Source organism: Lampetra fluviatilis, chromosome 30 (assembly GCF_964198595.1).
Source record: "Lampetra fluviatilis chromosome 30, kcLamFluv1.1, whole genome shotgun sequence".
NCBI classification, from domain to species: Eukaryota; Metazoa; Chordata; class Hyperoartia; order Petromyzontiformes; family Petromyzontidae; genus Lampetra; species Lampetra fluviatilis.
The window spans coordinates 10,911,539-10,926,154 of NC_136304.1; the positions used below are offsets into that span (position 1 = coordinate 10,911,539).

Genomic DNA, 14,616 nt, shown 5'->3' on the forward strand with positions numbered 1-14,616 from the left:
CTCGCTTCCCATGCCAAAGGTCGCGGGATCGATCCCCGCGTCCTCCACAGGCGAATATATTTTTAAATCCTTTATATTAAGTTCACTTGCTTGCTTAGGACCGTGCAAATCTTTTGCTCGTTTTTTAACCCACTTCCCGTGATCCAATCGAGCTGACATTTTCCACACAGACTAGTTGTGTGTGACAATTAATTTTCGTGAAAATTATTTTTCAAAATGTTACACTGTTTAGGGAAAACAAATTAAATATTTAATTACCAATTGCTTAATACTGGCAGACAATCATCTGACCCATAGGTGGCAGCCATCTCAATCCAGAGGACGAGAAGACTCTAGCCGCCACGCATATAAAGGATTTATAGTGAAAAACTTTGTTTTTACGGGTTTACTTGTTAAATCCTTTATTAAATCCTTTATATTAAGTTCGCTTGCTTGCTTGCGTGCTTGCTTGCGTGCTTGCTTGCTTACGACCGTGCAAATCTTTCGGTCGTTTTTTAACCCACTTCCCGTGATCCAATCGAGCTGACATTTTCCACACATACTCGTTGTGCGAGACAATTACTGTTCGTGAAAAAAAATTCCCAAAATTTTACACTTTTTAGGCAAAAAAAAATAATTTTACATATATTCAAATAGAACTCATTCACAGTATAAGAGCCCAGAGCGTAACCCCTCCACAGGCCGTGGCGGAGTAGCGCAGTTGGTAGCGCCCTCGCTTCCCATGCCAAAGGTCGCGGGATCGATCCTCGCGTCCTCCACAGGCGAATATATTTTTAAATCCTTTATATTAAGTTCGCTGCCACGCATATAAAGGATTTATAGTGAAAAACTTTGTTTTTACGGGTTATATACTTATATTAAGTTCACTTGCTTGCTTGCTTGCGTGCTTGCGTGCTTGCGTGCTTGCTTGCTTGCTTAGGACCGTGAAAATCTTTCGGTCGTTTTTTAACCCACTTCCCGTGATCCAATCGAGCTGACATTTTGCACACAGACTCGTTGTGCTTGACAATTAATTTTCATGAAAAATAATTTCCAAAATTTTACACTGTTTAGGGAATTTTTTAAAAATATTTAATTACCAATTGCTTAATGCTGCCAGACAATCATCTGACCCATAGGTGGCAGCCATCTCAAGCCAGAGGACGGGAGGACTCTAGCCGCCACGCATATAAAGGATTTATAGTGAAAAACTTTGTTTTTACGGGTTTATTTTTTTGTCTCCCCTCCGCCGAGCCTTGACAGCTTCTCCGTCGCGTTTTTGGTCACCTCAGCCACCGCAGACCGCCTGCCAAAGATTTCCTTCTCTGTTCCTAATTGTTACTTTATTTTTGAATGTTACTTTATTGTACTTTCTTCCTCCCACCTCCTACCCCAAACCTCGCCCAACCCCCACCGCCAGTTGCCATCCCCTCCGCCTCCCCCATCCAGCCTCTCTCCCTCCCTCCTTCCACCTCCCACCGGGTTCCTCTCAACATATGGCTGGGGGCGATGTCAACAATAACAACAATAACTATAACGAGACGGGCGTCGATAGAGACGTCTTTAAATAGGACGCACGCACGTGAGAATTAGGGGGAGCTGGGAATAAGTCCCTGCGGGTTGCAGCCTCGGCGTTGGCGAGCTATAACGAGGGCGTGCTTCTTGAGAAGCTTTACCTTTGTTTGGCGTAGCCCGTGAAAGGCATTCACAGGCACAGGCGATGATAACGCAGATCGCACGATGTGAACTGACAGGCAGGGCCCGTGACAGTATCTGGGTGCAGTTCGAATTTAAAGTTCTCGAGACGAAGAACCTCTTTTAAGGCGTCTGCCCAGTGGGGAAGAATCGCCCAAATCACGTCTAGAGGGGCTTTCAAAGTTAATTCCTGGTCAGATGAACATTGAAGCGGCGTCAAATCCGTGTGCAGCTACAAGCCAGTGATTGAAATTCCACATTCGTGTGGTGGGGGCAAGTTTATCTATAATGTAACCACTGTTGACTTCTCTACAGAGGGGTACTTATTTTTGCGACCCTATCGGGATGGTGGGTCTCCACTTCGAGGTGGCGTGAGAGCTATTGCAGGGCTGCACCTTTACCTCTATTCATAATCCAGATAATGACGTACAAGGGGCGACAGTAAGGTCCACTGTTTCATGCCATTCGAATGTGTTGAGATGATGACGATCGCATGAACGATGAGCCCAGCTCAACATGGGGAACATGGCGAGGGCGTGTGCCGGGTGACCCTCGACCCCCGAACCCGGAGCTGACACCGATGGATGAGGATGGGCAGCGATAGCAATGGTGTCGGAAGCCCACCGATATTTAATAAGATCGACCTGCTGATGAGACCCAGAAAGTCTAATCCTGGGCAGAGGATTCTAGCAAAGTCTTCTGGAAAACATTGTTCGAGAAAGGTCCACCGGCTAACGACTCTAAATCGATGGTTCCCATCGGCAAACTTCGTAGCAGTCAGCAACACATTTACCTGAGTAGTGTGTTTTAGGACTTGAGAGCGATCTGGATTTGGTTAGTGATCAACGAGATAATGGTGCAGTAGACGAGAGCCCTGAGACCGGGGTTGATGATCGCATTATCTTTAAAAATGCGGCTGCTTTTCGTTCAATGTTTTCCCTTCCCCGCACCGCCGATTAGCACGGTTGGCTACGTACGGTGGGAAAGAAGTTGAACGAACGAGCGTCACAGCTCCGGCTGCTATGCGATGTGGGAGAATTTGTACTCGACTCAAGCGACATTCACTTCGTCTGAAACAAGACGGTATACACATGACGATACACGTTCACGCGATGGTCAAGGTGGCCTGGGAAGCGAGCCGTGCCCCACACGACGAAGAGAGGTTGGAATGCGAGTGTGGCTCTGTTGGAGACGGGACGACATCGACGTCGTCGCGATGCAGAGGGACTGCAGTGGCCGCATGGGCGCTGCGGCGGCGAGATGTTGACTACCTCGCCTGGTATACAGGAGGTCGTGGGTTCGATCCCGGCCCTGACGCCTGCTGCATATTTGGAGTGTGCGTGTCTCTCTCTCTCTCTCATCATGATCAAGGTGGCGAGATGTTGACTACCTCGCCTGGTACACAGGAGGTCGTGGGTTCGATCCCGGCCCTGACGCCTGCTGCTGTATATTTGGAGTGTGCGCGTCTCTCTCCCCGTGGTCGCGTGGATCTTTCTGCAGATCCCCTCCGGTTTTCCCCTCCACATCTAGAAACGTGCGTTTTACAGTATTTTGGATAATCCACTTCGTTGAGCTATCATTCGTGATAGCCAGCTCGCTTCTGAAAAGCAGCTACTACGTAGCTCAGTGGGGCCTTTTAGTTTAGCAAGGGGCCGTCTGTATTAGAGGGGGGGGCAGCGCATTGCAAAACAGAGGCAGCACAGCCTACACACGGCACAACACGCGCTGTGACAACAGTACAGCAGGGGCAATGGGGCCGCAGTTACCAACACAGTGGAGAATGCAGAGGGAGGGGATGGAGGGGATGGAAGAGAGGGAGGGGGGTGGGTGTAGAACTACATACGGGGGTGGCTCGGCGCGCATGGCTACAACGCGGTGAGGCGGTCCGTTTCCGCTCTGGCTTCCGCTCGGAAGCCCCAACCCCCCCCCTCTGCCCCCCCCCTCCTCCCTTCCCTGCCCCCCTCCCCTCCCTCGCGGTGCAGCAGCAGCCGCCGGATTGTGCACGAGTCGGGCAGGCAGAGGGGTCGTGGATTGCGAGCGTGCTGGGCAGTGGATACTCAAGCGCGACACACACACACGGCTCTCTGTGTTACATACAACCTACTCGTATGTACACACACACACGCGTGTGTATTATAGACGCTGTAGAGATACCGTATTCTAGTCGACACTACGACCGCTAGCCATAGGATCTTACACATTGATACACGCATCGATATATACTGTAGAGGCGATGCCGTATCGCATACCAACACTCGTGGACGCACTGGTGGTACACATTCACGGCTATAGATAGGCATCTACACGTACGGGACACACACACACGATACATATTACGCACGCGCACACGCACGCGTACCCATCCTCGCCGCGCAAATTTCGGGCTCGTCGTTCGATACGCACGTACACGTCTCCTATATACAAACCTCCTCGCCACCACACACACACACGCGCCTATTACATACATAACAAAAACACACATCGACGTACAGATATGTAGCTGTCATTAGCCACACGCGCGCACGTACACACACGTGCGCACACGGGGCACACACACACACAGGGCAGCAGGAGGATGTGAGTGGCGGGCACACGAGCCGGGCTTGCTACTCTCTCCTCTCGCTTTCGCCTCTAACCCACCGTTACCACAATCTACATCATCATCATCTTCTTCGTCCTCTTCCTCTTCGTCGTCTGCTGGGGTTTTGGAGGGTGGAGTGCGCGGGGAGCCGCGAGAGGGGCCGACATGATGCGTGTGACGCTGCTGCCAGCTCCGAGGACATGAAAGATGAGCGAAGAGACGCGCCCAGACGAGTAAGTGGCAGGGACGAGGCCCCCTTCTCCACCTCCCCACACCACCTCTGACCACCACCACCACCACCACCTGCTCTATCAATACCCGTCCATCCACTACCTCGTCCATCCAGAAACCTCTCGTATTCTCCGTCTTGCCTTCCCATCATCATTCGTCAAAAATCCTTCACCACTGCAATGTTTGTCTCGTTAGTCCAGAACCGCCCGTCATTTCCTCCCATCTGTCTCTTCAATCCTGCACAACATCCAACTGTTTACCTCCCTCCTCCGCCCTTCATTCCTCACCACATCCCTCACCACATCCTTCGCCATCTACGCAGCTCGTTCGCCTCCTACCAACGCGCACAGCGTTGCCAACGCATCACCACGCGGCCCATGTCCCGTTCCCTCCGGCATCTCCATCCACCAACACCTACACTCTCCGAGCTCCCCTGCACCATCCACCTCCCCCTACTCCCTTCGTCAACAACTTCCCTTCCCACGAACAGACCCCCCCTCTCAATGCCGCTCTCTCTCTCTCGTCTGGGCCACCGTGGAGCCCTCAGACACGGCCGTGCGTGTGCTGGGCACGTCGTGTTTCGGGGGTGCTTGCAAAGAAGGGCAAAAGGCTTTCCCAGTGTTTCCCAGTGTGAGGACCGAGGAAGGAGGGCGGGTTGCATTGCTAAGAGGGCACACGTGGAGATGACCCAGGGAGAGGTCGGGATTTCCCAGGATTGAGATTTCAGCTAGAGATGTAAATTGTTACTCCTGGGACGGGTTGAGCGGCCGCTCTCAATAATGGGACGCACGCGTGTGGCAGAGGTTGTTGGTTCGCTTTTGAAGAAAGCCAGGATGGTGTCACCAGCCCGTGGGCCAGGAGACCTGCGGGTTTTACAATCACCTGGGGGGGGGAGACGGATAAGAGAGTCCTCGCGAGGCTGAGTGAGTTCCCAGGACGGCAGATGTCTCAAAACGGAAAAAAAACGAAAACCGGCCATTGCTGGAGCGGGACCCCTGATGCAGGGCGAGAGGTGGCTCTGGAGATGGAGCAGCAGCAGCAGCAGGAGGAGCAGGAGGAGGGACTGGATGTGGGAGGGATGGGGACACGTCTTGTGGGATCGTCTGAGCGGGCTCTCTGGTTCCATGCCCAGGGGCGGGAGAACGGCGAGGGAAGAGGGGGGAGGGAGGGGGGCCGCCAGGTGCCGCCATTCCGCCCAGAGAACCCGCCATGTTTTTATCAATCGCTCTCATTAGCATAGGAGGAGTCCATTCATGAAACGCGCCGCCGCCGCCGTGCCGGAGTCGGCGTCTCTCGCCACCGCTGCGGCGGAGAGCGCCCAAGGACCGCAACGCAACGGGCCGTGGCCGTGACGGCCATTTAACGTTCACCCCCCTCCTACTCCTCCTCATCCTCCTCCCTCTGACTCCATCCTCCCTCCGACTCCATCCCCCCCCCGGCCCTCCCCTGGAAATGCCCTCCATGTTCTCGACAAAAGAACGCCGTGAAACACGCGCGCACTGTACCAGGGCGGCCCCATTAGTATGGAGGCCGCGTGTCTCCCCGTGTGAGTGTCTCCCCGTGTGAGTGTGTGTGTGTCTCTCCGTGTGAGTATGTGTGTGTCTCCTCGTGTGTGTGTGTGCCCCTGTGTGTGCGTGTCTCCCCGTGTGAGTCTGTGTGTCTCCCTGTGTGAGTGAGTGAGTCTCCCCGTGTGAGTGTGTGTGTGTCTCTCCGTGTGAGTATGTGTGTGTCTCCTCGTGTGAGTGTGTGCCCCTGTGTGTGCGTGTCTCCCCGTGTGAGTCTGTGTGTCTCCCTGTGTGAGTGTGTGAGTGAGTGAGTCTCCCCGTGTGAGTGTGTCTCCACGTGTGTGTGCGTGTCTCCCCGTGTGAGTGTGTGTCTCCCCGTGTGAGTCTCCCCGTGTGAGTGTGTCTCCACGTGTGAGTGCGTGTCTCCCCGTGTGAGTGTGTGTGTGTCACCCCGTGTGAGTGTCTCCCTGTATGAGTGTGTGCGTGTCTCCCCGTGTGAGTGTGTGTGTCTCCCTGTGTGAGTGTGTCTCTCCGTGTGTGTGTCTCCCTGTGTGAGTGTGTGTCTCCCCGTGGGAGTGTGTGAGTGTGTGTGTGTCTCCCCGTGGGAGTGTGTGAGTGTCTCCCCGTGGGAGTGTGTGAGTGTGTGTGTATCTCCCCGTGTGAGTGTGTGTGTCTCCCCGTGTGAGTGTCTCCCTGTGTGAGTGTGTGTCTCGCCGTGTGAGTGTGTGCGTGTCTCCCCGTGTGAGTGTGTGTGTGTCTCCCATTGTGAGTGTGTGTGTCTCCCCGTGTGAGTGTGTGTGTGTTATACCCCGTGTGAGTGTGTGTGTGTCTCCTTGTGTGAGTGTGCGTGTCTCCCCGTGTCTGAGTGTGTGTGTCTCCCCGTGTGAGTGTGTGTGTGTCTCCCCGTGTGAGTGTGTGCGTGTCTCCCCGTGTGAGTGTGTGCGTGTCTCCCCGTGTGTGAGTGCGTGTGTTTCCCCGTGTGAGTGTGTGTGTGTCTCCCCGTGTGAGTGTGCGTGTCTCCCCGTGTGTGAGTGCGTGTGTCTCCCCGTGTGAGGGGGTGCGTGGGAGCGGTGGCGCAGCGGTTAGCGCACTGCGCTATGACGCGCCCTCGGCAGCGTTGCGGCCAACAAAAACTGCCCAATATACGAAACCCAGTCCCGAGCCTCCCCTAGGTCGACTCGGCCTCAAACGAGTACCACCTGGAGCGGCGTGTAAAACATTCGACACCGGGGAGACAAAGGCGGCCGGGCGTAGTGTTGCCCCCCCCCCCACCCTTTTCCACAACCCTCGTGTGCGGCCTTCTTCGGTGTTCGCGATAACAGCGCCCAGCCCATGAAATAAGACCACGGGGGAGTCTCTCGGTCTTTGCGAGTGTGGTCACTGTGGTGCCAGCATTATTTTTGACCGCTTTTCATTCATAAATGCCCAGGCCCGTTATACATCCGTGCCGCTGTCTCAACAGCGACCACCACCACCCACCCACACACACCACCACCACACACCCACCCACCACCACCACCCACCCACCACCACCCACACACACCACCACCACACACACCACCACCACACACCCACCCACCACCACCACCACCCACCCACCTACCCACCCACCCACTACCACCACCCACCACCACCCACCCCCCACCAACCACCCACCCCCCACCACCCACCCACCACCACCCACCCCCCACCAACCACCCACCACCATCCACCACCAACCACGACAGCCACAATACCCCTTCCCCCACCGCACGTACACCCCAACCCCGCTCGTTCCACCACCAAAACCACAAGACAAAGATCACCCGTATAGCCTTTGAAACAGACTGTTGGGGCAAAGGGCTGCGAGTGAGAAAACACGAGGGTGTGGGGGTGGCCAGCCCCACGCCCGGCCGCCTTTGTCTCCCTAGTGGCGATGTTAACACACCGCAGCAGGTTACAAATTTAAGTCGACCTAGATTAGATAATCACTGAAGGCGGTGGTAGCCGTGAGATGCAATTGATGTAGGGACGACGACGCGATAACCACTACACTACCGCTCCCCACACACACAACACACCACTACTCACCACTACACTACCGCTCCCCACACACACCACTACTCACCACTACACTACCGCTCCCCACACACACACACACCACTACTAACCACTACACTCCCACTCCCCACACACACACCACTACTAACCACTACACTACCACTCCCCACACACACACCACTACTAACCACTACACTACCGCACCCCACACACACCACTACTAACCACTACACTACCACTCCCCAAACACACACACCACTACTAACCACTACACTCCCACTCCCCACACACACCACTACTAACCACTACACTACCGCTCCCCACACACACACCACTACTAACCACTACACTAGCACTCCCCACACACACACACCACTACTACTAACCACTACACTCCCACTCCCCACACACACACCACTACTAACCACTACACTACCACTCCCCACACACACACCACTACTAACCACTACACTACCGCTCCCCACACACACACCACTACTAACCACTACACTACTGCTCCCCACACACACACCACTACTAACCACTACACTACCGCTCCCCACACACACACCACTACTAACCACTACACTACCGCTCCCCACACACACACCACTACTAACCACTACACTACTGCTCCCCACACACACACCACTACTAACCACTACACTACCGCTCCCCACACACACACCACTACTAACCACTACACTACTGCTCCCCACACACACACCACTACTAACCACTACTCTACCGCTCCCCACACACACACCACTACTACTAACCACTACACTCCCACTCCCCACACACACACCACTACTAACCACTACACTACTTCTCCCCACACACACACCACTACTAACCACTACACTACCGCTCCCCACACACACACCACTACTAACCACTACACTACCGCTCCCCACACACACACCACTACTAACCACTACACTACCGCTCCCCACACACACACCACTACTAACCACTACACTACTGCTCCCCACACACACACCACTACTACTAACCACTACACTCCCACTCCCCACACACACACACCACTACTAACCACTACACTACCACTCCCCACACACACACCACTACTACTAACCACTACACTCCCACTCCCCACACACTCACACCACTACTAACCACTACACTACCGCTCCCCACACACACACCACTACTACTAACCACTACACTCCCACTCCCCACACACACACCACTACTAACCACTACACTCCCACTCCCCACACACACACCACTACTAACCACTACATTACCACTCCCCACACACACACTACTACTAACCACTACTCTACCGCTCCCCACACACACACCGCTACTAACCACTACACTACCACTCCCCACACACACACACCACTACTAACCACTACACTACTGCTCCCCACACACACACCACTACTAACCACTACACTACCACTCCCCCCACACACACACATTACTACTAACCACTACACTCCCACTCCCCACACACACACCGCTACTAACCACTACACTACCACTCCCCACACACACACACCACTACTAACCACTACACTACCACTCCCCACACACACACCACTACTAACCACTACACTACCACTCCCCACACACACACACACCACTACTAACCACTACACTCCCACTCCCCACACACACACCACTACTAACCACTACACTACCGCTACACACACACACCACTACTAACCACTACACTACCGCTCCCCACACACACACCGCTACTAACCACTACACTACCACTCCCCCCACACACACCACTACACTACCGCTCCCCACACACACAACCACCACAACCACCACGACCACCACAACCACGACAACCACCGCCCCTCCTCCTCGGTGGGGGGAGGAGTACGTGGCAGCCTCTCCTGGCTGACACACAAACACGAGGCGTTTCTATTCCCTGCATTTGAATCTACACCCCCCCCCCCCCATTACACAGCTGAGAATCCACGCTGAGTCGGATAAACACTGTAATCACGCACTGCCCGTTTCAATCCACTGCTGGATGGAAGCCCCCCCCCCCAAAGCGTATCGGTGGCGAGGGATTTGTCAGGGCGGCCTGCCGCACTCGCCAGCGTGGCGGGCCCCGGGGTCTGGTGGAGAAAGGAAACAACATCATTGCCTCATGTACAAATGGAGGCATGGTGGACACGGTTGAGGAACTTTGTGTTCAATGTAAGTATAGTAAGTGCTGTATGTTCATTTTGGGGGGGGGAGGGCGGGGTTGGCGGTGGGGGGCACTGCCACACTCGCATGCCCTTGTGAATTAATTCACCGTCTCTGACGTCCGCTTCGAAGCAACCAGCAGCAGCAGCACTTTTGATAATTCCTTGAAAATGTCAACCAGGTGCCGGGACACGCGTCCAAACTTTTTTAGCTTCGTGGAGACCGGCCCAGTTGGGTGGCGAGATTGGCATAACCGCTCGGCAGTACGGCCATCGATAGCGGCAGGAGACCGCATCGCTGTTCATTGCACACCCATCGATGTCTCGCGTTGCGATTTCAGTTTGTAGTATTATTGTTAAGCAACCGCAGAACCTCGCTGGGTACAGTGACAACCCCTACTGTGATGCTTGACATGTGCATCGCGTACGCACGTGGAGGCACTTTCAGAATTAAACAGCACGAGAAATTAGCTCGTTTTCACAAATCATAACTCGTAAAATGCCCAATGCATTTTCGCAATCGGCCATAACGCAAAGCACATTGCACGTACAGTGGACAAAACTTGGGCCCAACTACCGTGTTGAACAGACAACGAATTGTGGATGTCTGTTCAGAGTGTGCGACACTTGACACACGCACGGGCCTGCGTTACCTTCTGGCAGTTTAAAACACTGTACGTGCAGACACATTTTTTGCAGGTTAAATGCACCTCGAAATTAATAAATAGCCGAGGTGGATAAGAGGGCAAGTACAGCCTGCTGGCAGCGAAACACTGTTGTGACTGACTGTGGAGAGGCAATGCTGCAGAACGGTTAGAGAGAGAAATGTTTACTGGGTAGAGAGCCCATTCTGTTTGTGCTGGCAATGAAAAGGACCTTTAACCACCACCACTACTAACACCCCTACCTCAATCTGAGACATGGTTATGTTGGCAGATGCCGCGGAACATGTTTTGCAGTGGCACTGCTGGAAATGGCCAGGTACAATTTGAGTTTGTGGAAGCGCGGAAAAGCAGTTTCGGCGGCGGTCCACCTGTGCTTTCCGTGGGGTCGTCTTTGGGTGGACCGCTCCACAAATGAGATGATTGTTACGGACGAAGCGAGCGGTTCTCAAAAGGAAAAAGGGACTTTTACGTTCAAACCGCGTCGCGAATAAAGAATTGCGGCGACTCTTTCAAGCAACGACAGCGCAATAAAACGGTGGCTCGCCGTGGCTCACCGTGGCCTTTTCGATGAGCCAACGAGCGGTGGCTCTGCCATCATGCCTGGCTCAGTGCCACCATCTTCCAGCCGCGTGCTCTTTTCTGTCGGGAGGTTTATGTCGCAGGACGCTAATCGCCGTGGTGTCGCCGATGTTTCTCATGGCTTGCGCCGGAGATCCTTAGGACAAGGATCGGAGTGAGTCCCTTGCTTTGAATGGGCAACACTTTGGGTGAGTGGTTCTGGGTCACCCTGTCCTCGCTCGGTACAAATTACTTAATGTGGACAGCCTGGGATGAAAGGTCATTGTAAGGTTGCTAGCATACGCTTGCGTGTGTGTGGTTGCAGTGGGGAGCGGTAGCGCAGCAGTTAGCGGCCTGCGCTTCGAACCCGGCAACACGAGTTGGATTCCCACTCATGGCCAACACCAGTGACGATTATTTGAACCGGTTCTGGGCCTCCGCTAGGTCGACTCAGCCTCAAAAAAGTACCTGGTGCGGTGTGTAACATCCTCACTAGGGAGACAAAGGCGGCCGGGCGCGGTGTTGGCCACCCATCCCCGCGTGTGCTGTGCCGGCCTTCATAGGTGCTCGCTAACAGCACTCGCCCCTACAGTCTGTTAGAGGCTGTGGTTGAACTTATGTTTAAATTGGCATCATTGACTGCTTCTGCAAATGGGGGTACTTTACTGTCTTTCACGTCTATCGCATTAGACATTTTTACACTCGCCAGCAAAGCGGAAGGTCATTAAGTGGCCAACTGTGAAAGAGAATTGGTTACAACATTACAAGTCAAAGTGATTTACTGCTCAAAAGAGCATTGAGGCGTTGTGCTCATCTCCTGTTTACAGCCCTGAGCCAGTGGTGGAATGTCCACATACCTATGGTGGGGGCGAGTCTATCTATAGGACAACCATTGTGGACTTCCCTTCAAAGTCGTAGTGATATCATGGGACTCCGGAGGGATGATGGGCCGAGTCAATCAACCTCTACCGCTGACAACACCCGGCCAAGTTTAGCCACCCAACGTACAAGACTTTTCCCACGTTGCAGCCTCTTAAATTCACAATATGGACAAGTTGTGAATTTAAAATGCCAGTTTGCGGTCAAGCAACATTCCATCACCGGAGTCAACAGTAGGCTTGAGCTCTATGGCCTCTTGCCGTGGCAATGTGTCATTTTCACCACTGGCCGAGGAGGGAGGAGGGGGCTACCAACAGAGGTTGCCCACCACCACTACCCATGCTTGTGTTTGTGGCACTTTGGCTTCAAGTCGTTTGCCATATGGGGTGCCACGGTGGCTAGCTGTTAATTACTTCGTCTGGTATACAGGAGGTCGTGGGTTCGATCCCGACCCTGACGCCTGCTGCTGTATATATGAAGTTACCATGTCCTCCCTGTGGTCTCGTGGATTTTTCTTTGGGCCCTTCGGTTTTTCTCTCCACATGAGGAAACACGTGTGTAGAGTGTTTGGCTGCTATGCATCCACGTGATAAGCCACTTTGTTAGGCTATCGCGTGTGGCCAGGTCGCTTCTGAAAAAGAGCTAGAAATAGCTCAGTGGGCCTTACCTAGTAAAATATCACGAGAGGTGTGGTAAATTGTGGGCAGCCGTACGTACACTCAACAGTCCCATCAAGACCATTTTTTTAAGTAAGAAAAAATTGTATGCAAAATGCCCCCTGTCTGTGACAGGGAGAATGCTGTTTACTGTTGGGCACAGCATTTAATTGTGTTTGTGGTCTCGAGGCATCAGGCCCAAGGCAGTATTACTTAATTTCAAGGATTGCTGGTCTAATGAGTCTATTGCAGACAAAGTCTATTGCAGAGACATCCCATCGTTAATCAGAACTCGACCACCTGTAACTGTGACCAGTGGAGGTCTGTGCATTGTTTGTCCACCTAAACGTTCGCTTACACATCTCTGAGCTCGACGGGAGAATAACGTGAAGTAATTTTTATTCGTAATTTTTTCTTTTTACAATCGTGCTTTTGGCATCGTGCAGTTGTTCAATTTCAAACCGTCACGGAGCAGCGCAATGTCCCCCATATTAGAAAGCGACGTGCAGAAAGTGACACCGCAGAACTAATTCTGAGATCCTGTCACGTGACCTCGTACCTGCGCTCAGGCTGCTGCTGCTCGCACCACTTTCCTGCAGACTCTGCAGTAGAGATTTCATTGCATGGCAGTAATAACTGAAACTTGGATTTTTATTTTTTTTCCAAAATTAAGTCTTAAAAACAAAACTAAACAAATATTCACGTGATTTGTGTGTTGTGTGGTCATTGTTGATAGGGCTGAAACCATCAACTGACTGCACTTGAGCAGCCAGTGTAAATCTGGATGATCACTGCCCAGATTTGAACTCTGGATGCCAGCAGCAGTACCGACTCAGTCCTCTGAACCCTGAAACCACCCGGCCGCCACTTTCGCAAGACCACTTTTCGAACATCCTTTTTCTGAGTCTGGTAATCAGTGAGCGGGCGTGAGAACAGTGAGCAGCGCTCGCTTAAGAATGGACAGAATTGTCTGTTCCTTGGGTTGGGACTAAAACCCATAAATTCCATTGGTTCAGTGCCCTAATATTGGCATTCAACGCCATAGAGACACCTTACGACATCATTTTATTAATATTTTAAGGCTCATAAGATAGCCGCTACACTGGTTACATCAGTCGATCAATAATATCTGGTCCACGGTCACAATGGGGGACAATTTCTAGAAACTTTGCATTCGTGGAATTCCATTAAAACAAAACGATGGTTTTGTTCCGGTGGCCCGGGAACAGTGTGTGTATATATAGACGTGAGCACGGTACAATACAGTGTTGTAGCGTAACAATGCCAGCTGGAGCGGAACGGAATCCCAAGCGGATGTACTCGGCGCAGAGCAAATACCACCGCTCGTTGCTACATCGGAAACCGTTTCTCTTTGTACTTGTTGTATTTTTGAGAACCAAAAGAGCGCTAAAGCGTCACAAAAATCACGGCATGCGCGGAATCAAAACAAATTGCAGTCGTTTCGAATCGCCCTTTGCTTTGTCCGCGTTTTCAAAGAAATAGCTGCACAAGCGGTGATATTGGCGCGAACTGGTTTTTTTTTTGCCAGGTCATGTTGCTGATGCTATCAGTCCCATTTCACAAGGAAGTGAGATTAGGCCAAAAGGTTCACTTGATGTGTTACTGTATTTAGGATCGGGGAAAAGA

The 14,616-nt window shown here is 52.7% G+C and overlaps 1 protein-coding gene across 1 annotated transcript in view; it reads left to right on the plus strand.

Annotated features, from left to right (window-relative positions):
• Positions 1-3,664: 3,664 nt before the first annotated feature.
• The window catches only part of LOC144943270 (sprouty-related, EVH1 domain-containing protein 2-like), a 51,341-nt gene continuing 40,389 nt past the window's right edge, over positions 3,665-14,616 (plus strand). Inside the window, exon 1 of the mRNA XM_078870610.1 lies at positions 3,665-4,488. Within this exon, the coding sequence (XP_078726736.1) occupies positions 4,463-4,488 (26 nt within the window). The 5' untranslated portion in view covers positions 3,665-4,462. The remainder of the gene's footprint in view (positions 4,489-14,616) is intronic.